Genomic DNA, 24,801 nt, shown 5'->3' with positions numbered 1-24,801 from the left:
TTCAGCCAAGTGTAATACTTAGTTTTAGTTAGTTCCACTGGGTTGTAGTGATTGTGCTGTTGCCCACAAACAGATCTATAAAATACATGTGATCACTTATCAACATTCCTCCTGGAGATCCACCTACCTGTGGAGGTCAGTGCTAACCCTGAATAGGCTGATCAATATGATTTGAATAAACAAATATAGTCCACAGAGATGTAAAAATAGATCAATGAATCATGATCAAGTGTCATGCCATTTTTCAAACAGATTAATACAGAATTAATACATTTTGCACAAAGTGGTTTTCAAATGAATTGTGCCGTCATAATCATGACGGTGATGTTTGAGTTCATGACTCATTGTATCGTTTCTGGAAAAGTCAATCTAAAATCTAAACGGATGTTTGAAACTGATGGCCCTAGATGGCATTTACCAATTAGGGTAAGATTAAAGTGTGCATTAGGATAAATCTCAGGGAAAAGGGTTGGAGATCAATGCTTTTTTTTGTTGTTTTTAAGCTTCCAATGCCTTTTGCAAAATACTAGAGAAACTTCAACAGGCTTTCATGAAGCTCCACAAAGGACTTTTAAAAACAACAGGAACCTGCAAGGAAAGTAGGGCACACGTGTAGGAATGTCTGAATGCAGAGGCAAGACAAGAATCTAAATAGGGCTAAAGTCCTTTACATCTCTTCACTGAAAATTCAAGTCGTTCATCTTTATTTTTTTGTTTTTGTATACTGGGGGAGGGGGGAGCGCATTCTGGCCAATAAATGTTCCTTGAAGTCAGATTAGAAATCTGACCAGGTCTGAAATCCACCAGGTCTAAAATTGCCAAAGCGCAACACAACAAAGACACGGCATGTCTGTACATCTACAACTATCTATATGTGAAGCCATTTCAACTTTTATTTAGCTGAATGTAGCATTACAAAAATACTCAAGGAAGGCAACATTTTCAAACAAAAGCTTTTCAGGTTTTGGATATTAAAGAACAAAACAAAATGCTGGATACAATTAGTCTGTCAAATCTTCACAGAGGAAAACACTTTGCTTTATAATGACAAACTGCTGCTTAATATGATATCAGTTCAATTACTGTGGTTTGGAATGTCAATTTGCACTGACGTTTGGACCAATCATGAAACAAAGGCCCTGCAAACACACACATACCATTCCCTGCACATCAAAGTACAAACACAAAGAATCTACCAGTTGATCAAACACTACAATTTTAAAATCAGAAACAAATTAAGTTAAGCAAATTTACATATTTCAACCACACCAACCTCCCCCGCCCCACCTCCCCTCTTTTCCTTTTTCTTCCAAGCATGGGAGAAAACACAAAAGCTGGTCAAAGGCCAGTTGCATTAACAATACATCAAGCAGTGATAGAACCTAGTCCTTTAGTCCAAATGTATTCAATCTTCTGTGGTTGATCTCAGCCACCACTATGATGTGGGGTGTTTAATTTTGGGGTGGTGGGGGTGGAGGGGCTGGGGGCATCCCAAATGGGGGCATCCCTGGGATCCCCATCATGGTAACAAAGTTAGGGTCCATAGGTGGAGGCGGAGGAGGAGGGGCATACATCATGCCTGCTGAGCCAGGAGGTGGGGGAGGGGGGGGAGGAGGGGCACCAGGGGGCAGTGGTGGCTGAACTCCAGGTGGAGGGGGCACCATGGAGGGGTTGCCCATAGGAGGTGGGGGCTGTGCAGCAGATGCTGCTGATGGCTGGGGCTGTTGCCAGGGAGGCAGGTTACCCGTAGCTGGAGTAGAGGTGGTAGTGGTATCTGAGACAAAGAAAAACAAGAAACTATGTAAACAGGCTGTAACCAACAGAGTAAGCCTGTAAGCCTCCAACAGCAACATTTACCACAACTTTAGCACAGGACTCCAAACAAAGGTTTTTGGGAATCTTCATTTTGACCATTTAAAAACAAGTGTATGGTTATCAGTCAAGATTACTATTCTAAACTAGTGATGCACTAAAACTGGTATTGTGTATTGGTCTGATACTGTGCTTATTTACTCATAAAAAAAGCATTGATACCAACATTCCAAGACCAGCTGTGTGGTAAGCTGAGTGCACACTGCCGGACTAATTAAGAAATGCAGTGAAGGAGGCTCTGCACTCACAGAGAAGAGTTACTGACCTTGTGACACTCGTATAACCATTGGTCATTTCAAACGTTATGCCTTGGTATATTTATATTATATATAGTGTATTTTTCAACACTAACAAATGCAAACACCGTAACAACCGCTTCCTCAATATGGGTTGAATCACAAAAAATAAATAAATAAATAAAAAATAAATAAATAATAAAAAAAGAAATTTACTCTGATTTTACTCTGAACACAGAAAGAAAGGTATAAATGCTAATACATCCATCCATTTTCTAGCTTCTCCTTCAGGGTCGCAGGCTAAAACAATTTATAAAAAAAAACAAAAACAAAAACAAAAAAAAAAACCCACACCCCCCACTGGTGTGACCATAATGTACATCACCGCCTGGCTTTTTGCTTCAACGCATAGCGTAAACAGTGCTGCTCTGTTTCTCAGCGAGTTTGCTCTGTACTGTTCATTTGAATAAGAGCTTTATTTGAAACTGCCCATAGACAGAGTTGCCTGTAAAGACATTTCACTTTTAAATCTTAGGCTTGATTGTGCAAGAAGGTCTATTCTAGAGGTGTCCAACCTTATCCACAAAGGGCTGGTGTGGCTGCAGATTTTCACCCCAAAAAAGCTGAAGCACACCTGTTTCTACTTGTTTAATCAGTTGGTCTTCATCAGGTGAGCTTTGTTACAGTGAAAACCTGCAGCCACTCTGACCCTTTGCAAATAAGATTGAACAGTGCATGTCTGGCTTTAGAGGACATTCAACTACAGCTTAAATCAGACAATACAGATGTAAATCTCAAAACGTAAACTCATCTAATGTGATTCCTCCTTCCACTCTGTGCTACTAAGACTATTGTTGAGGTGAGGACAAAAAAAAAAAAAAAAAAAACCCACTGACTTGTATTTTACAGATGTACAGAAGTGCTTTTCAATCTGCTCCTCTGTACTGCAGCACTATTCAATCCAAGGTAACTAACATAATAGCTGGCTAGTGCACGTCATTTAAAATGAGCTAGAATTAAATATATTTATTTTTTTATAAGGTAGACTGTACTCATTTGCACCAACTACCTAATTCAAAGTAGGATACCCAGTATGGTATCGAACTCTGTTTTGGCGAGAACTACCGGGGGGGGGTATTTATGCATCCCTGTTATAAACTGCACTGCATCTACTGGAATGTCCTTTGTAAATGTACTCACTCTGTTGCCATGGCAGTGGGGCACTGGTGGCCATGCTGCTGGTTGGTGGAGGAGGTGGGGCTTGCTGTTGCCATGGTGGCAGAGGGCCTGATGGGGGCGGAGGTGGCTGACTGTTTGGAGGAGGTGGAGGAGGTGGCATCATACCCATAGGGGGGGGCAGCAAACCTGGAGGGAGATTTTTCATTGATTGAACCTATACATTCCCCAAATGTGTAAGCAGCATCCAACACCTACAGAACTGTTGCAACTGTGAGTGCACTTAGGATAACCTTTTTTGGCATTTGTTATTTGGAGATATGCTTTCAATTCTTTTGCACTACAGACTTTTTTTGCAAACCACAAATGAAAGTATTTTCTGAATAAAATAAAAAAAAGTTACTGTAGTTATAAATTGAAAAGAATTCAACTTACCCATTGGATGTCCAGGTGGGGCTGGGCCTTGGCCCATGGGAGGAGGTGGAGGCTGCATCCAGGGAGGGGGCATGCCGTTGGGGTTGGGCGGCATTGGTGGCCCACCCATGTTGGGCATGGGAGGAGGGAAGTTGTGGGGGCCTCCATGACCACCAGGACCACCATGCATATTATGAAAGTTCCTGTTATCAGAGGGGCCAGAATTCATCCAAGGAGGACGAGTCTGAGAAAAGAAACAGAAGGTGAAACTGAATGAAGACAGCATACAAATTTAAGACAGTTCTGAATTCAGATTTACTGTACTTGTTCTCACTTGACAAGGTAAAACTGAGGCAGGAGTACTATGAGAGCTACTGAATCAAAATGTAAAACAATGCAAAAATCACTGCATTATGATTAACCACAGACCACACATTTCAGAAATAGAGTACTCTATAGATAAGGCAGTTTTTTTCCTTTTTTGCTCATTTTCAAAATGTCATTACCCTACATACATTGTAACTATTTGCAAAGAGCAGGGATGCCCAATACATTTAAGGCAATAAACTTGAACAGTCAAAACTCAAACTACACTTTGCAAAGTCAAAGTATAAAGCCTCACTGGTGGTGGCTGGTTGTTGCTGGGTCCATTTCCTCTGGGGCCGCTGGGAGGTGTGGTGTTGTGCCCACCACTGGAGGCAGGAACGGGAGCTTCTCCGAGCTCAGCCATTAAGGAGAGATACTCTTTATCCATACGGGCCTTATCTTGAGCTGACTGGGGTGGCTCACCTTGCCTTGGGGGATAGGAGCTGCAACAGGAGTTGGTAATAGGTTTAAGCTAGTACAATGTTATTAAAAAAAAAAAAAAAAAAAAAAAAAATAAAAAAAAAAAATAAAAAAAAAAAAAAAAAAAAGTACAGTAATACAAAAATGTACCCATCATTTCATTACAGAAAACAAAAACAGAGAGGCCTCAGATTCAGCCAGGTACCTTGTGAACTTGCAGTCAGACGCAATGTGTCCAGCTCCTCCACATTTGGTACAAAGCGTGGTGTTAGTGATGCTGCGAGGCTCAGAACTTTGCCATGGGCGCAAAATCCTGCAGAGGAAATTTTTGCATATTCTTGCTTTCAGACAGATTTCACCTGCTAAAATACTACTACACTTCACTATGAAAGGGTTGTGAATGTCAAAAAAGCTAATAAAATAATAAGCCTAAATATAAAATAAATAAGCCTAAATGGTGGAGACTGCCACTGCTCACCTGTTGTCATCCTCTCTGAGAGTGCCATTGAGTCGGGCCAGCTCTCTCAACTGCATCTTCCTCAGGTCATTCTGATCTTCTGGTGTCTCAATGCCCTGCTTCAGAATATTACGGATCTACAGGGAATCAGCAGAACATCAGACTTCAACCAGATGGACAACATACTGTTTTCAGTCTTTGTAACAAGATTACCAACTGAGAAAAAAAAAAGATCAACTTCATTCTAGGATCACCACAAACAGCTGCGTCAAGGCTCTCTGACTTTGTGATCTGATGCAAAAAAGCTTTCCTCACTTGCTCTACGGCCTTCTTGACGTTCTCCATGGTGTTGGCCGTGACCAGAGCATGCAGAGGTTCATCTTCCCCAGGCAGCATCTGTCCGTCCTTACGGCCCACTTTACCTTCCTTCACTGAGCCCTTTCCACGTATCATGATCTTAGCACAACATTCTTTCTCAATGTTTTTCAGTGTGTTGCCACTGTAGAACAAAATACAGGAGACAGAGGTAGTTATCTAAATCTGTATATTGACCTACTTCTGTCACTGTTCTTTAAAATAAAGATATATAGTTTATTATTTATTTATTTTTACACACACTTTTTTAATTACTGGCCTCCCGGGCTCGATGTATGATATGATACATACCGTGGCCCAATCAACAGTCCAACAAAGTTTATTTCCGGATACTCTTCCTGTGGGATCATCACTTTATCACTGACTCTGGTGGCTGGAGGCCTGAGAGAAAAACAGATTTAAAAATAAATATATGAATTAAAAAAAAACAACCTTGACAATTCAAAAGCTAAGCCAGCAATAGCACAGTGACAAACTGAACTCAGAAAATATCAGTGAAGGGAAAAGAAAGGAGAATGCACTTACTTATAGTCAGCAGGTGGCTTAAACTCTGGGTTCAGCCCAACCATCTCTGTGATCAGTGAATGTCTCTCCTCCTCCAGTTTTTTGCGGGTACGGTACTCACGTGTGTTCAGCCTCTTCCCCTCACTGTTATAAATTGGCTCAGGAGAAGGAGACCTGTTGGTGAAAGAAGGAATATAGACAGAAAAATGCAAACAGCATTAATTTCAAGTTAATTATTTTGAAGAGATGGCAAATACCAAAGAAAACTCGCTCACTTCCCTAGCCCTAGCCGACACCTGATTGTGGTTTTTTTGGGTTTTTTTTGGCGGTCACTTGAGGAGTACAGGATGCCCCAGAGAAATATCAAAGCGGAGTATATTCAAAAAGCAAGGGAGGGAAATACTACCTTTGGCAGAGAGAGGGAAAAAACGGTCTTTCTCTGCTGAAATTCACAACAGAGGATACCCTCTGTTGCCTAGTTCAAAGGAAAAGTGGCAGTGAGTGTCCCCATGGGAAAACTTTACAGATGGCAGCATATTATACTTCTCTGCAGCTTCATTTTTATCAGTCTATTGGATTCACAGAAGAAAAACTGAAGTAACTTCTATTCTGGACATGTGGGGCAACCAAAACACTTGAGCTACAACGTCTCTCTGTGGAACTGAGCTATCCCCTTCTCACCGGAGCAGGCGGACACCTGGCACATCTTTGGATGCCTGTGGCAGACTTCACACTTCTGAGAAGAGCATTCTAGTGCTGGCTCCAATCATTACCTTACCCTTGGATGCTGCTGTTACGCTGCATTACGAAGTTCTGCGCTTGAAAAAGGTTACGAGAGGGGGAATTTGGGTTAGAGAAAATGAATTATGATTAGAAAGTCAACCTTTTTGAGAACTCTCAAAAAAAAAAAAAAGGAGACCTGCATTGGCGTTAACAGGTTCATGAGAGACAATTGAAAGAGGAGAAAAGTGAATAAAAAATTAGAGGAAAGTCTCTCGCTTTTGGCTCGCAAACTCCACCGCCGACAACCTGAAACACCCCCAGAGTTTGTTTTGCGCATTGGAAGCAATCATCCCTAAATCCTGGAGTGAACGGATCTTCAGAAAGAACCTTGTTTTAGGTGTGCTGTGAAAACTCTGGATTAAGATTATGCTGGAAAGACTATTGCAGGAAGAGAGCTGGGCTTGTGGCTAGCAAAGAGACACTCATTTGAGCAGCATCAAAATTCCTGCTTTACAGTTAAAGGCTTATGCAAACTACGTGCGTGCCATCATTGTTATTAGGGTTATGGTTACTCCAGGAAAGACAGCGTCAGAGGGTTCTCCAAGAGAGGTCTTCCAGTGCGGAAATCTGGAATACTGTTAGAATTCCTGTACAAAACCACAGACGTCCCTTTATGGAAAATCATTAGTGACCTTTAGAACAACCAACAATTCAAAACTAAAGATTCTGAATTTGTAATGCTGAACTGCGGATTTCAGCAAATAGGGGCGACAGATTATCAATTTGGGTTAAAAGAGCTTAAAATACTTTTAAACTTACTCTCAATCTTTAAAAATAAATTAAAGATATAGAGGGAAAACTCTCTTTTTAGCTACTTAAAATGAAGTCACGGGAAGAAAAAGCTACAGCAATGTAAACTGAACTTTTTTTTTTTTTAATTCTGTCCACTGTTCTTTAGTCCACATGCAATATTTTGACATGCATGCAGTTAGACAACAATACTGCAGATTAGTTATATGACCATATAAATGTCATATCGTTATGGACATAATCAGGGGAAAAAATGTTTGTGTCACCTGATACGTTTAGAAACAGTTTTTTAAGCACAACATGAAGACACCAGCAGTAGAACAAATTCTATGCGCCAATTTAACACACAAAAAAAAAACATTAACTGTCACATCATCTGTATTAGTATGAAAATTAAGTAATAAATACTGGAATAGGGGAACTTTCACTGTTAGTTTATAAACTAAAAGTAAAAGCACTGTAATTCCTTAAACAACAAAGTTATTGCTATCTGACTAGAAGCCAGAATATTCTATCTGGATTAATGTAATTGTACTGTTCATGTAATTAAAGCAAAGGAAGCACACAAAATTATGAACTAACAATGCAGCTGGAAAAAAAAACTGGAAAATATTCAATTGGGCATAATGCATTCAGCACAAAGGCTGCAAATAGCATCCTGATCTTCCTTAGAATCATGAATACTGGGACAATTTAGCTTGACCAACATGCCCTCAACTAGCAGAGGGGTGGTCTAAGATTACAGAAATACATATAATTTAAAGCAAAACAGATGATTAAGTAAGAATGGCTCATTACTTTGGAATGCCCCTTTACTACTTTACAAAATAAACCTGTCAACATTGCTTTCTAATACTAACCCTAAAAGACCAGCGAAAAATGCTGCTACATGTTTTAAAATCTGAATTTATAAAACGCTGAAGATATCTTGCATTCCACTTCAAATTAAGGACAGCTACATTCTGGTATCTGGTCCACAGCTTATTGTGCAGACAAAGCTCCAAGACGACAAAAATGTCTTCTGATGCACCTGACCAGGTTATGCACGGTACCAAAGAGAACGCAGGCGGTACTGTTTGTACATAACACTGTGCGCAGAGTCTTAACTAAACCGTTACGATTCGTGCCTGAGGAAAAACTGGTACCATTCACTACCTGCCTCAACCTTTTCGTTTACTAATAAAGCAGAACACACCAATAACAAAACCTGTAATAGTAGAAGAGATAGTATAGCATATAATGAAATGTGGATTATCTATCCTGTGATGGCAGTATAGCCTGCCTAAAATGCTTCCTTTACTTTAATATATATGACTCCATTTAAAGGTGAATTACAACCAATTGCCTCTTATATATTCATATTGGTCTTCTTTGCCTTTTTTCTCATATCACAGCAGAAGTAACATGCTTTCCAAGATAGAGGACTGATGTCATGTTACCAAAACGTCTTAACTGTGAAATCTTATCTGTTTAATCTCAATGACTACTTTAGTTGGGACTGAATTTTGGACAGAAGCTATTCCAGAACAACAGTACTCAAGCTCATAATTACATCCCAACTCCAGATTAATAACAGTATTATAGAAACATCCTAACTTTACAACAACCCCTGAGGTGTCTTAACTTACGGTTTGACTAACTGTTTCTATCGTTTTAAGCAGGGACAGGCAGCATAATTTTTTATAATTAGCCATATTTACGGAATAAATCTTAACTGAAAACCTTAAGTCAAAGCACCGTTTTTAACAGCGTTTTAAAATCCCAGACGCTGCAAACACAATCTCCACCATCCCCTCATCACCTCCACGTGTTAATGTTGAGGAAATACAAGTGATGGTGAATAATGAAGAGAAAGAGCTGATTGTGTTGCAGGTTATTAGGAGGAATAATGTTAGCGTTCTCGGCTAAAGCATTTGGTAAGCAAAATGGAGAATCATGACGCACTGACATACGCACAGTTTTGCCACAATATTCTTCACTTCAACTTCCTCTCACTTTAGGTTTGTTAGACCTCTTTACATCAGTAACTGTAGCTAGCGGTCTGGCTAACTAACTTGATTAATTGTGCTAGTTGCTTCTATTATACCAATATGTGAAAAATCTCATCTTGACCTGTCCGATGTTAACTCAAGACAAACGGGTAGGATGTTTCTGTAATACAGCCCCTGGTTTTGATATAAAACATACATTTTCATTTGAGCAAGTAGGGTGATTCAAAAACCTGGAGCAAGCATTCTACATACTGGAAAGCATGGATCCACTCTGGTCTTTTGTATGAGCACATCATTGTCAAACTAGCAAATTATTTTTGGGTGGAATTCTCCTTTAAGAGCCTCAGTCAGGTCATGCCTTTGCCTCTCCAGATAAAATGTCTGATTTGCCTTTAAAAGAAACATGAAGAACTGAAAAGCATGACCAAATACAGGTGACAGAAACTCCAAAACAAAATCGCCATTATAAAGATGGTATAATATTCTTAATTTAAATCTTAAGATTAAAAAAAAAAAAAAAAAATGGAGACAAATGAGATATTCCCTAATGTAGTCATCACACAATTACCATACTGAGCTGAAATCTACATACCTTCATTTCTAAGAACAATTAACTGACTTATCTACATAAATATTTTACTATATTGTATATAAAACATTTTGTATTTTAAATTTGACTTCTTAATTGATGAAGAGGTAAAGAAAGTGTTACTGTTGTTGGGTTTAAATGGTTATTCCGACCTGTCCTCAGGATTAACAGGGATTCCCAGGTCTCCTGTACGCAGTTTACGAGTCAGGTCTTCGATCTGCAGTTGGACTGGAAGAAATCAGGTTAGGAAAGAAAAAAAAGAAAAGAAAAAAACAAGGATGGAGAAAAATGTGGTTAGCAGCAAAAAATACCTTGAAACAAAGAGTGCAAAATACTTCAGTTATGCACTCATTAAGGTTAAAAATGAAACATGATTAACAACGAATGAGAGGTCAAGAATCAAGGTCAAGATTTAAGACCTTCAATGCTACAAAAATATTCTGAACCCCTTCCTAATTTCTAAAAAAACATAATACACATATGAATTCATATTACAAATAACATTCATTTCATGCTCGTAAAATAGAATGCATCTTCCAGCATATGATTTATATATCCATAAAATTATTCCAAATATTATATAGAATTAAAAAGAAAAATTAGAAATGTGGGAAGGGTTTCAAACAAACAATTTCAGAGGAATTTCACAAAACAGTGAACAGGCGTTCACCGAGGCAGGCTTCCAATAAATGCCACCAATCCAGAAAATCTGATCTTATCAAAAATACTGGAATAGAAATGTTTTTCAAATGTATAAATCTGTGTTGGCAAATGTTATTGAACGTTATTAGCGATAAAGTGGTGTCACAAAAGGAAACCTGCCAGAGTAAAAACATTTAATTAAATGTAGATTAAAAAGACATTCCTAAAGCTCATTGACCTGGGCCACGACATTTTGAACTGGGGGAGTCACATAAAGCATGCCAGTTTATCTGTGTATGCACCAGATTTGCATTTTCACTAAGAAGGAAGCACAGGAAGAAAGTTAGGCTGAGGATAACACTTGGGCTACGTAATGCAAACATTGCTGATGTCATTAATGGAAACTGAGGATGACTGACAGACTGCATGTGCTAACCTACAGGGCTGACAGTCTTAAAGGAACACACTTATGTTCCATAAACAGTGTTTTCTGTGAAGAACGAGCAAGAAAGATGCAAAAAGTGACAAATGTGAAGAGATCAAAACGTAGGTCAGTGCCACAAGTGGACATCGGGGGAGAATCAATTCTTAACAACAAACTTCAACACTTGCCAATAACTTATTCTGTTATTGACAGGCCACTTGAGTGGTGACTTACCAGCAGAACTGAGCACTAACAGTAACAGGCAGTTCAAATAAAAATATATTAAACATTAGGTTAAAAAGAATATACTTAAGGGATGCACCAGTACAGAAACTCCCATCACTGTGCTCCCCTAGTATTTTTCTTGCTTTGAATCAAACCTGTGTGTCACATGGCATCAACCCACCCTATATATCTCAATATTTTAATAACCTTAAAATGCAAAAATGAATGAATGACACTTCTGGTCAAAGTTCCTCTGGAACAATCATTAGACCACTTCTGTTCGGGTACATCCTTTGTTTTCTGTGAATTAAAAGACTTTACAACACTGCACCCATGCATCAAATCTAATCAAGTGGCCTCTAGTTGAAGAAATGTTTATTAAGTGACTGAGGATTTAAGCACCAGTGTACAAGATGCATTTAGCCACATGAGGTTTTGACTACAACTAAACCACATGCCACTTCAGAGCAAGCACCCGACAGGAATGAGGACACTGATCTCGTTACACAGCACATTCAAACACTGGTGATGAAGATGACTGCAATTCATGTTAGGCCTGCATTGCCTACTCTTTGCCCAATCTGATTGGTTAAGACATTTTCATGGTTAACATGAGCAGTGATGAGATCCTGCAGCCAGAAGACAATTCACAACAAGCAGCAACATCAGAGAGAGACTGTGGGTATTTGATTAGACAACTGATGGAACACAAACTTTGATAAGAACGCAAACGAATCACAACTATGAGAAACAGTGCCTGCACCTTTCATGCAATACACTCCTTATAAATATTTGGGTTTTAATTAAAAGAATTGAAAAGATACCTGAAATTAGGCACCTTGAATTAGTGTTTCAAGCACTGTGAGTATAATCAGACATTAAGGAACTTCACTGCAAATTGGCATATCTGAACCGCATCTCATTTTGTCAGCAGCATTTCGGCATGCATGTTCAGTAATGTCTGAGCAACCCAGCAAATAATTTCAACTAGCAAAGTTCTGGCAACCACGTCCTCTGTATGATGTGCAAATTGTTATGAAGCAATGGGCACATAACTTGGACTGAAAAGAAAAAGGGAGCTGTTGGGATGTGGAGGGGAGAATAAACCCTTTTGCAAAGTATGTACCAACCTTAAACATTCAAAAGAGAATATGGGACTCAATTACCTATATAAGCTCTCTCCTGTTCACGGGTGAGCCCCGGGGGGATGACTGTGGGCATGCCGGGGATAATCGTCTTCTGATCAGGAGTCTCACTGCTCCAGCGGCTCTTTTTCCTCTTCTTATTACCACCATCTATCAGAGATTGTCAGGGTGAGTGTCAGGGTCAGTGACCAGCACCACAGCAAGCAGATGTGCAGATTTATAAATCTTCAAAAGATGATCTTCAGCAACGCAAAGAGCAGTGTAAAAACAGGCAGTGGGCTTCTTACAGAGTATGGCCGTATAGTTACCACACTGCTCGCTTTTTCTTCTACTTTTTTTGCAAGTTTATTTTAGACCAGTGGTTGTGAACAGTTTTTACGCTGTGAGCCCCAGCTCCTCGGTTAACACTGGAGCAGGGGCCCCCGATCGTTGTCCTGTAAATCTACAACCCTGCATAGATTAGCAGCAACTATAGTCTATCACACCTAATCCAGCTAATGAAGACCATCAGAGGCAACTGAATTACACTGCCAGGTGAGTTAGATCTAAAATCTTCAGGGTGGGAGATCCCCAGAACCCTTGCACTAGAGCACCTGAAGACTGTTCAATACGAATTTTAAAAAGTCTGTTAAAGTGTGAGTGGCGGTGTGAGTGGTTGGGGGTTAATTTCAGTATACAGGTATACAAACTAATCATGGCATTTGTTTATTTCCACAGGTATTCAAATAAATCAAATAAGTGAAAGATAAACTGTTGTGATTAGATGTGAAACTTTTCATTGACAAAGCAGAAGTCAAGGTTTAGGTCACGAGAATGACCACAATGAAGAACTGATGTTATGCATAAATGACACGGTCACTGCTTATTCATAAAAAATATAAAACAATATGGTAAAATGGAACAAAATTGAAACTGGATATCAGTAAAAACGAGAAGGAATATGTTTGTGGCCATCAATATACTCTGCAGTGGCACAAACTATGTTTAGGAAACACAGTTTTCCAAATTGTAGTTTTAAATCGTCGCATAATATCATTGAACCATGACATTTTAACTTGGTTTTCCTAACATAAAAAGTCTTAACACCAGAGTCATTCAGAAAGAGATCCTACTGCCCACAGGTAATAACTAGGCCATATCTACAAAAAGCTGCAGGTTTGAAACTTCTAGGATTATAGTCAAAAGCAGAAATGATAAAAGGTGTTGTACTGTGCGTCTAATCATGGCTTGTGTTACTTTGGAGCAGTTTACTCTCTTCAGGCACAAATCAGCTACAGCGACGAGAGGGGAAAACATCAACCAAACAACCCTGATTCCTCGAGCAGATGCAACACTAATGGGCAGACCAGTCGTTATGACTGGCTCTGGCTGAAAAAATCCTCGATACCAGTGTGAGCGACAGAAACTGGCTCCGTTTAAAGACTACGAGTTTTAAGACGATTCAGTTGGAGCCAATAAGCTTACCATGCCTTATGAGGCGATGATCATTCTCAGTAAAATGTTCGGATTTTTGGAAGATCACCCTCCGCTAATGACTGGCCTCTGGTATCCAAAACGTACTGCAGCGCCTCCTTAAGTTGTACTACTGTGATTCATCCGCTATTACCAAAGTATAAATCTAAACAGGCTTAATACCATTCGTAAGATTCAGGCTTGTGCTTAACTCAACCCTACAGAACACTTGATATTTTTAGTAGTGAACGTTACAGCATTCACAAAACTAACATTATCTCACAATCACGGCAGGCAAGCTAACTTAGCTGACACAGCACAAAATCTTTAAACTTATGTACCAAAGGGGCTTTTATAAGCGAACTTGATTCAAAAGAACCGGCTCTTCAAAACGACTCGTAGTGGCCTTCACTAATATGGTAGGTCAACGACCAGAAGAGCAACGTGGGCCTACAGCAAGGAACACGCTCCTATTCATGCATTAGGCGAGACAGAAGTCAGCTTCTAATACACATTTTCATTCCACCTTAAATGGTGCAGCAGATCCATTCATAATGTAGTTAACTGATGCACTATTTAAGGCGGGACTGGAAAATTCGAACAAGAAAACGACCTCAACTTCGTAGCTACGGTTTCCTTCGGAAGAGCAGCTGTGCTTAAACGCGGTCCCAAGAGGCCCCAGAGTCTTACGCACCTCATTCAGTTAACGTTACAAGAGAGTCCGATAATTAGCTTTTTAGTCGACCTAGGCGTGTTGGGAGTTTGAAAAGCGCCCTGATAACTCGTATCTGTGCGCACGGCCGCTCCAGTCTCAGAAGATTCTGGAGTCTTCTCTCGGACTGAGCCCGTATTAGCTGAAAGCTAACCGATAATCTACCAGCACCACAGTCACACGCGGTTATACTTTACCTCCGCCTTGAGACGGCAACCCGGCTACAGCTGGATTTGCAAATGAAGACCCGGGCATTGCAGAAAACTGAGGGAAAGACACGTTCGGCATCGGCGGCTGCTGGAAGGTCGGAAGCGGGAATGAGACCGGAGGCCCCGGCGGAGCCGTTAGCCCAGGGCCGGGACCCGCATCGAAGCCCCGTTTAGCGCCAATGCTCGGGTGCAGCTTCCCCAGCGGGGTTGCGTTTGCTCCCGTTGCCATTTCCCAATGTTTTGTCTGACTCCCTTCAGTTGTCTAGTGTGTTTCACCTACAAGTCCTCCTAATAGCTACTTTATTTTAATGAAAAATAGTCCGAGCACGTTCGTCGGTAAACTACTCAACCTCTCTCAGTCACCCGATACAGTCGGTCAAGATGGCGTCCGTTGAGGCGGACAAAGGAGGTTCGGCGTCCCCCAACGAGTACTCTAATTGGTCAGAATTTGCGTCAATCATGGCGTTCTCAACTGTCATTGGACACAAAAGGCGTTCTCTACTCCCGCCTTGGGGGTTTGTTGATCTGTGATTGGACGTCTCGGCGCTCAGTAACTTTTAGACTGCAAGAAGGCTCCTCCTAGACTGAGCGCCGCGGAGACACGGGCAGCGTCCGAATAACCGAATGAAACTTTCTCTTGCTTGTGTTCCTTTGATTTGCTTGATCTGGCGTTCATGTCCTCCACATGCTAGTCAGGTCTGCCAATACATGCAGCGAGGCCTTTGCTACAAATTAGGCAAAACCAGGGAAAACAGATAGGAACTGTTTCGTAGCTATTGGGACACAGCCACTAAACCAGCTACTTCAGGCGATGGACACATAGAAACGCCCCTCTTTTACTACTGAAATACGTTTTGCAATTATAGCTTCAGTTCATTTAGAAAGAATATACAAAAGCAAACACGGGAATGAACTCCTCGCAACTATTAACATAATACTTTCATCAAAAGCCCACCATGGGGTATGGGGATTAGCTACTTACATATAAGTGCATACTTGTTGAATTATCCCTTGTCATTCTATAAACATTTAACAGTATTTAATAAAGGTTTAAATATGAAATGTGACACAATCAAGCACAAGAACATGTAAATACAGTAGTTTTATTGAGGACATTACTGAAATACAATTGGTCACTAAATATTCATAACACTGCTTAAGCTGAAACTGCAGAGTCAGGCCTACTACTTTTGCCACATGGTAATTTTAATACAAAGCAGTTCACTTCAGGTAAACATCACATTATTCTGTGTAACAGTGGGATTTTATGTCGTTAAGTTGAACAGGAGCTGTAAAACACCATGATGAAATACAAGCCATCTTGCACAGTGAGCAGTGTCAGTTGTCAGAGTCCAGCTTCCATCAGGATCCCTCTAATAGCCCCCTTAGAACCGGAATTTTATTACTGTAGAAACTGAACATCGGGAAAAACTAAACATGAATTTAACTGCTTACGTCTAGATTACATTTTGCACCTTAAGTTATTAAACCTGGAACGATCCAAAACATTTTTCGTTATTGCAGGCTGGGGACTGACAGAAGAAATGCTGTAAATAAGAGGAAACTGAAAGGTGGATAGATCTTCTCAAAGACACACCATCTTAAGCAAGGGTGCATACGCTGCACCCTGAGGGCTAGCAGTGCATATGCACTCCCTGCAAGCAACTCAAGCCCCTTGTTTGCTTGTTGCAGTGGGCATTTAAATTCCAAATGCAGAAATAATCACACACATCTGATCATGTATCACTGGGCTATTTACGCCTACTCCAGTTTCTAGATCATAGCTCATGTTCACTGGTACAATGTATTTGCCTTTACATTGATTTTATATAACCAACTGGATTGTTGGGAGTTGTTTTAAGGTTTTAATTTTTCAAAGACTTTTAATGAAAGATTCTTTTAATGAAATGCATGCGTCTAAAGTTAAATGCGTACAAATGGCTTTTAAAAACTCTGAACACACTTCTAATGCAGGGAGGCACTTTTATTACACAGAAAGAAAAAAAAAAGCAAATTATGAAATACCATAACTCACCTGGGACCAGTTTACTGTTGCATGTTCATTTGAATGTTGCAGGCAGTGTTGCGTTTCTGTTCGTACACAATCCTTCTGAAAACGCCCTAAATCACGTCTCAGCCAGTATTAGCTATATGCTTTAGAGGTGAATTATGAATTGATTAAAATATTTAACACATTTAAATACTCATTCAAATACTAATTCACACTGTAAGCCAAAGGAATGATGCTGTAGAACAATTTTTATGCGATGTTGTACAAGACCATTTTGAACTTTAGAAGCATGCATTTAATAAAAAAGTAAAACATTGTGTAAACAATTGTGGAACAATTAAATTTAAGAAGAAAAAAGCGCCGGACCATCCTACAAAGTTTATAAAAATTCTACATGTGAAAGAATCAGAAAATTAAACTCTCTTCAGATGCTAATGCCAACATGTGCACTGCATCATGTACAGGTAATTATTAAGTTTAAATGAGAAACTTTTGTGATGATAAACACAAAAAAAAACAACTGCTATAAGATGGCATAGTGCATTGTTTGCAACTTCACAATCCAGCCAGAATTTATTAATTGCAGTGACTGAATAATTACGTCGGTGGAGGTGCAATTGAGGAACATCTGTAAAGGAAGCAGATCATCATCACAACACAGTTTTTTTTCTTGTGTTTTCTGGAGCTTTTACCCATCTCCCCAATGCCAGTCATTGCAAATTACTAACTGCTGTCTGAAATCTCCCCCATTATCTAGCACCATCTGAGAGCGCAAAGGTAAGCACAAGTTTCTTCACGACTTCATGCTGCCACCAGAGATATTCAAAAAGCGGTTCAAGCATTCTAATTCAAACCTGGGTCCCGGACATTTTAAGCATACACTAAAGAACTAGATTTTATAGCAAATTTTCCAGACAGTAATGAAACTGTCACCAACAGCCATTCAAGAGACTTCTACAACATTAGCCTAGGTCTTATAGCCTCACAGGGAAACAACAAACATGTCCAAAAGGAGGCTAGCAATCAGCTGTCCAATCAGCTGTCCAACGCAAAATCGCATCCGAGGGAAAAAAAGCAATATTTTTACTTTAATAAAAAAAAAAATGATAAAAAAAATTATCCTATCTAGTTCACAATTACTTAGCTTTCTTTAAGCCATACTGAAGATCCCAACTACACAATCATTCTCTATTTTTGCAGAACAGGTGAAGGGCTAGGACTCTGAAAGCCTTTTGATATATTCTTGGTGCCACTCTATCACTCCAAAACACAACCAATTAATCTTTAAAGAACTGTTGGGGTTTTCTGCCATCATATCTGTCTTGTGTCTATAAGCCAAACTACTCAGATCAATCTCGTCCACAGATTATTTCATTTGTTAGTATGGATTTCATTTCATACAAAAAAGCTACGCACACCTGAAAGTCCAGATACATCACTTTAGAGAAATATTTACTGTACAACACAGTGCGTGTGTGGACCTTTACTAACTGGACAGGTGTTAGGTTAGAACGCATAACGCGCCCGGTCGCCGTAAGGGTCCCGCGACATGTCGTACGCAGAACTCCGGTTGAGCGAAGAAACAGGGGAGATGCGCGACCGATCGTACGAATATCCTTCCCCCTCTACGGGGATTCGTCGGATTGGGCTCCGATCGCGGGTATAGTATGAAGACACGGGAGCCGGTGGAGGGGGGATGGGGCGTCGCTCATATGGGTCAAGGTTAGAGGAGGACAGGCGGTCTCTCGCGATGGTCGAAGACGTAGGGGGAGGAGGGGCAGGAAGAGGGACGGCGCGTCTGTCTTCGAAATAACCGGTTCCATACGGACGCGCCCGATACTTTTCGTAGTAGTCCACCACCCCGTACGGATCCCTTTCGTCATAGGGCGCTCGCCGCATGGGGTACCCGGGCACCGCGCTGCCATAGCCCGCGCCACTGTTGCCGTACGCCGCCTCACTGCCATACACCGCACCAACGCTGTAGCCCGGCGGGACACCGTAACTCACTGCGCCGTCATAGCCCGTGCCCCTTCCGAACCCAGTGGCACTGGGGTAAGCGGCTCCCCGAGAGAAGCTGTGCGCGGGCGCATAGTTGGCACTGTAGGCCGGCTCACCATTGAAGCCACCACGATGGAAACCGCGACCGCCGCGACCACCACCCCCACCGAACCTGGGGGGACCGTATCCTTCCGAGCCCGGGCCCTCTCGGTAGGAGCCATTCTGGTCAAGCGGGCACTCTTTGGACCAGTGGCCTTCCTGCCCGCACCGATAACAACCCGTCCTCTCTCCCATTCCCGGCGCAGTACGCAGGCGGCTAGTCGAAAGCTTCACGCTGATCAGTTTCCCTTGGGGAAAAAGAAAGACGCAAGACAATTTGCCACGATACTTCTTGAAAAGTCCTACATAGACAATCGAACGTTAAAGGTTTGTATGCTCCATTGATATTTATGGACTACTCAAATTGAGATGTGAGCATTAGAGACAGTCTAACTTTCCAAGGACATTTTAACAAAATGTCTAGAACTAAAAGGTAGAAAACAAACATGCTTAAGGACGCGCTTACAAGATTACTATCATACAAGATTACTTTGAAGGATGCAACTTTGAACAAAGCATTTCCTCTAAATCTAAGGGATTTTAGGTCAAGATGATAATATTATGATTATCACTTTTAAAACCTGAGTAGGTAACACTCCACTGACCTGATTACAGCTCATCAAAAGATCAGGTACCAGGTATATAGATTACATTGGCGAACAAGATTTTGCTTACCACTTTTACTTACCTATGTGCTTTACAGATCATATTTGCTACAAGAATGGCAAATTAAAAATTACAATACAAAAATTTAAAATGTATTACAATACAAAAAATTTGTATTTTCTGCAATGGTCAAACAGATGCTCTAGCTCTGCATGCTGGTTCACCTTGAAAGGCTGTGTTGTCCAGCCCACTGATGGCCTCCATAGCATCCTCCACCCGCTCCATGTGTACAAAGGCATAGTCCTTCACAATGTCGCACTCAACCACAGGGCCATACTCCTCAAACTTGGCCCGCAGCTCCTGGTTGGTACAACTACTACTGATGTTTCCCACATGAAGCTTAGTGGAGGCTTTTGGTTTTCCTCGGCTCATTTCCACATTCATGGCAAGGCCGTTGAGCATGTAGTGGTGAAGGTTTCGAATGGCTTCCTCAGCCTCAGCTTTGTCGTCCATGTGGACGAAGCCGAAGTTCTTCACAATATCACATTCTGATATTTTACCATACTGAGAAAACAGAGAGCGAAGCTCCTCTGTTGTTGTGTTTGGGGAAAGGTTCCCAACGAATATTTTAACCATTCTGGCTCTTGATTCTCACACTCAGATGCCCTATTAAAAAAACAACAAAAAACAAAAAAAATAAACAGACATGAAGTTTAAAACACCCTACAAAAACACAAACGCACAGACGCAGAGTTTCAGATGCCCTACGATTAGATACCCTGCGAAAAGAAACGCACAGACGCGGAGTTTAGATACCCTACGAAAAGAAACGCACAGACGCGGAGTTTAGATACCCTACGATTAGATACCCTGCGAAAAGAAACGCACAGACGCGGAGTTTAGATACCCTACGATTAGAGACCATACGATTAGAGACCCTACGATTAAAGACCTTACGAAAAGAAACACACAGATGCGGAGTTTAGATACCCTACGATTAGAGACCCTACGATTAGAGACCCTACGGAAAGAAACGCACAGACGCGGAGTGTAGATACCCTACGATTAGATACCCTACGGAAAGAGACGCACAGACACGGAGTTTAGATACCCTACGATTAGAGACCCTACGGAAAGAAACGCACAGACGCGGAGTTTAGATACCCTACGATTAGATACCCTACGAAAAGAAACGCACAGACGCAGAGTTTAGATACCCTACGATTAGATACCCTACGAAAAGAAACGTACAGACGCGGAGTTTAGATACCCTACGATTACATACCGTACGATTAGATACCCTACGATTAAAGACCTTACGAAAAGAAACACACAGATGCGGAGTTTAGATACCCTACGATTAGAGACCTTACGAAAAGAAACGCACAGACGCGGAGTTTAGATACCCTACGATTAGAGACCTTACGAAAAGAAACGCACAGACGCGGAGTTTAGATACCCTACGATTAGAGACCTTACGAAAAGAAACGCACAGATGCGGAGTTTAGATACCCTACGATTAGAGACCTTACGAAAAGAAACGCACAGACGCGGAGTTTAGATACCCTACGATTAGATACCTTACGAAAAGAAACGCACAGATGCGGAGTTTAGATACCCTACGATTAGAGACCTTACGAAAAGAAACGCACAGATGCGGAGTTTAGATACCCTACGATTAGAGACCTTACGAAAAGAAACGCACAGACACGGAGTTTAGATACCCTACGATTAGATACCCTACGGAAAGAAACGCACAGACGCGGAGTTTAGATACCCTACGATTAGATACCTTACGGAAAGAAACGCACAGACACGGAGTTTAGATACCCTACGATTAGATACCCTACGGAAAGAAACGCACAGACACGGATTTTAGATACCCTACGATTAGATACCCTACGGAAAGAAACGCACAGACACGGAGTTTAGATACCCTACGATTAGATACCCTACGATTAGATACCCTACGGAAAGAGACGCACAGACGCGGAGTTTAGATACCCTACGATTAGATACCCTACGGAAAGAGACGCACAGACACGGAGTTTAGATACCCTATGATTAGATACCCTACGAAAAGAAACGCACAGACGCGGAGTTTAGATACCCTACGATTAGATACCCTACGGAAAGAAACGCACAGACACGGAGTTTAGATACCCTACGATTAGATACCCTACGATTAGATACCCTACGGAAAGAGACGCACAGACGCGGAGTTTAGATACCCTACGATAGATACCCTACGATTAGATACCCTACGGAAAGAGACGCACAGACGCGGAGTTTAGATACCCTACGATTAGATACCCTACGAAAAGAAACGCACAGACACGGAGTTTAGATACCCTACGATTAGATACCGTACGATTAGATACCCTACGATTAAAGACCTTACGAAAAGAAACACACAGATGCGGAGTTTAGATACCCTACGATTAGATACCCTACGAAAAGAGACGCACAGACGCGGAGTTTAGATACCCTACGATTAGATACCCTACGATTAGATACCCTACGGAAAGAGACGCACAGACGCGGAGTTTAGATACCCTACGATTAGATACCCTACGAAAAGAAACGCACAGACACGGAGTTTAGATACCCTACGATTAGATACCCTACGAAAAGAAACGCACAGACGCAGAGTTTAGATACCCTACGATTAGATACCCTACGGAAAGAGACGCACAGACACGGAGTTTAGATACCCTATGATTAGATACCCTACGAAAAGAAACGCACAGACGCGGAGTTTAGATACCCTACGATTAGATACCCTACGAAAAGAGACGCACAGACGCGGAGTTTAGATACCCTATGATTAGATACCCTACGAAAAGAAACGCACAGACGCGGAGTTTAGATACCCTACGATTAGATACCGTACGATTAGATACCCTACGATTAAAGACCTTACGAAAAGAAACACACAGATGCGGAGTTTAGATACCCTACGATTAGATACCCTACGAAAAGAGACGCACAGACGCGGAGTTTAGATACCCTACGATAGATACCCTACGATTAGATACCCTACGGAAAGAGACGCACAGACGCGGAGTTTAGATACCCTACGATTAGATACCCTACGAAAAGAAACGCACAGACACGGAGTTTAGATACCCTACGATTAGATACCGTACGATTAGATACCCTACGATTAAAGACCTTACGAAAAGAAACACACAGATGCGGAGTTTAGATACCCTACGATTAGATACCCTACGAAAAGAGACGCACAGACGCGGAGTTTAGATACCCTACGATTAGATACCCTACGATTAGATACCCTACGGAAAGAGACGCACAGACGCGGAGTTTAGATACCCTACGATTAGATACCCTACGAAAAGAAACGCACAGACACGGAGTTTAGATACCCTACGATTAGATACCCTACGAAAAGAAACGCACAGACGCAGAGTTTAGATACCCTACGATTAGATACCCTACGGAAAGAGACGCACAGACACGGAGTTTAGATACCCTATGATTAGATACCCTACGAAAAGAAACGCACAGACGCGGAGTTTAGATACCCTACGATTAGATACCCTACGAAAAGAGACGCACAGACGCGGAGTTTAGATACCCTATGATTAGATACCCTACGAAAAGAAACGCACAGACGCGGAGTTTAGATACCCTACGATTAGATACCCTACGGAAAGAGACGCACAGACACGGAGTTTAGATACCCTATGATTAGATACCCTACGAAAAGAAACGCACAGACGCGGAGTTTAGATACCCTACGATTAGATACCCTACGGAAAGAGACGCACAGACACGGAGTTTAGATACCCTATGATTAGATACCCTACGAAAAGAAACGCACAGACGCGGAGTTTAGATACCCTACGATTAGATACCCTACGGAAAGAGACGCACAGACGCGGAGTGTACACACAGTGGAATAGTGGTTAAATGAATGGTTCACAATATTTCTTTTACCCCAAACGTAGTTAAAAGTAATGGAAATGTGTGTCACCCAAAGAGAGTTCTGGCTCACACAGATCTCCACTACTGTTGTACTTGCTCTAGAGCAAAACTAAACAGGCTACATTTGGACATCAAACGATCGGCTACAGTTGAGATGAGGGGAAAACTCATTTTGAACGCTTGGTGAAACGCTCCTCTAGCTAACCGCCATCACGTGTATAAGTCCTCCTAATGTAACGGCGGCTGGAGTTACACGGAGTTAAACGATTAAAAATGCATTGGACGAAAACTCGGTAACACGCGTTACGTGGATCTAGTTAGGGTCATATATATTTCTAATAGAACCCAAAAAATCTAAAGGAAATAACGGCAGGGAGGCATGTTTGATGCTGGGCCTACTCGGGGCGAGGACAATAGAGCAGCACGCCGCGCTGCCGGGCGAAAAGAGCCGACTCGGCCACAATCAGAGCGACAAACGGACAAACGAGGCGTTCGGTCCACGCACGCACGATAGCACGGAAAATTAACGGTACATCCTCTGAACGACTGGAAATATCGGTTAGCGGACTCGTTTAGCCACACTGGCATCAAGCTACAGCTAGCAAGGCAACAGCAAGCGTAAACCAGACCTTCAGGTAAAACGAACTGGATATTAACGAATATCATTAGCCGATATCGAGTTACTGGATTCAGAAAGCGAACCACTGCAAAGCCGATAGGCCTGCGCTCGGTATCTGTGTAAGTAATGCCACTTTAATACCGTACCTTTGCAGCCGTTACGAAGAAGTTGCCGGTCTCGACTGAAATGGCGAACGTGGCCAACATAAAGACGCGCCCACAGGGCCCAACCCCCTGTCAGCGTTCAGCATACAGACAATAACATGGAGCTACGACCCCGAGCCCGAGTCCCTTACACACGCTGTCGTAAAAGCAGGACTCATGATCCGCCTGCTAATGTCCACTCACTGGAGTTTGTCCTTCCTTTCCCGCAGTTACTGCCTCCACTCTTCCGGGAAGGCCTTACACTAGACTACTGCACCTGGAACATTCAGTGCTGTGAAAATTTGATTGCATTCAGTAGGAACTTTAGTGAGGTCAGGTACCGATGTTGGGTGATCATTTCTGGATCACAAACTCCGCACTGACCCGTCTCGGACGTGTTGCGTGGAGCTCCAGCACGCACGAGAACATTTCAAACGCTGGAGGGGGGCTTTAGGCCCCTGTATACCCACATGGCATATTAACCCACATGACTAATGGATATGACTCGTGTGCAGCTGATCGAGAGCAATTTGCAATGTTTTATTCATTTGTTTATTTATTATTGTTTTTTGAAGGACATTACAGAAAGTCTATTCATATCTACTGAGATGGCATCTTATCGCACACCTTGCACT

At 41.7% G+C, this 24,801-nt stretch overlaps 2 protein-coding genes across 2 annotated transcripts; both read right to left on the bottom strand.

Annotated features, from left to right (window-relative positions):
• Positions 1–687: 687 nt before the first annotated feature.
• sf1 (splicing factor 1) lies at positions 688–14,971 on the bottom strand. Its single transcript, XM_017710283.2, has 12 exons — positions 14,731–14,971; positions 12,391–12,519; positions 10,086–10,161; positions 5,842–5,994; positions 5,608–5,697; positions 5,257–5,440; positions 4,963–5,078; positions 4,690–4,797; positions 4,321–4,507; positions 3,720–3,942; positions 3,309–3,473; positions 688–1,774 (listed from the first exon to the last, which is right to left on the bottom strand). The coding sequence occupies exons 1-12, from the start codon at positions 14,969–14,971 to the stop codon at positions 1,452–1,454; spliced, it is 1,995 nt and encodes a 664-aa protein (XP_017565772.1). The 3' UTR covers positions 688–1,451.
• Positions 14,972–15,825: 854 nt separating this feature from the next.
• rbm4.1 (RNA binding motif protein 4.1) lies at positions 15,826–24,648 on the bottom strand. Its single transcript, XM_017710284.2, has 3 exons — positions 24,170–24,648; positions 19,681–20,122; positions 15,826–19,098 (listed from the first exon to the last, which is right to left on the bottom strand). The coding sequence occupies exons 2-3, from the start codon at positions 20,090–20,092 to the stop codon at positions 18,260–18,262; spliced, it is 1,251 nt and encodes a 416-aa protein (XP_017565773.1). The 5' UTR covers positions 20,093–20,122; positions 24,170–24,648; the 3' UTR covers positions 15,826–18,259.
• Positions 24,649–24,801: the final 153 nt, after the last annotated feature.

Source organism: Pygocentrus nattereri, chromosome 2, assembly GCF_015220715.1.
Source record: "Pygocentrus nattereri isolate fPygNat1 chromosome 2, fPygNat1.pri, whole genome shotgun sequence".
In the NCBI taxonomy this organism is placed as follows: Eukaryota; Metazoa; Chordata; class Actinopteri; order Characiformes; family Serrasalmidae; genus Pygocentrus; species Pygocentrus nattereri.
The sequence above is the reverse complement of the archived record's forward strand: the minus strand, read 5'-3'. Positions and strand labels throughout refer to the sequence as shown.

What these genes read in the sequence shown, in the direction of transcription:
- rbm4.1 (XM_017710284.2), bottom strand. Translation starts at nt 20,092, where the DNA reads ATGGTTAAAATATTCGTTGGGAACCTTTCCCCAAACACAACAACAGAG. An exon ending in GGACAACACAGCCTTTCAAG is followed by an intron (nt 19,099 to 19,680) that starts GTGAACCAGCAT and finishes TTTTTCCCCAAG; the next exon opens with GGAAACTGATCAGCGTGAAG.
- sf1 (XM_017710283.2), bottom strand. Translation starts at nt 14,971, where the DNA reads ATGGCAACGGGAGCAAACGCAACCCCGCTGGGGAAGCTGCACCCGAGC. An exon ending in CCTGTTAATCCTGAGGACAG is followed by an intron (nt 5,995 to 10,085) that starts GTCGGAATAACC and finishes TTTCACCAACAG; the next exon opens with GTCTCCTTCTCCTGAGCCAA. An exon ending in TCTGACTGCAAGTTCACAAG is followed by an intron (nt 4,508 to 4,689) that starts GTACCTGGCTGA and finishes CTCCTGTTGCAG; the next exon opens with CTCCTATCCCCCAAGGCAAG.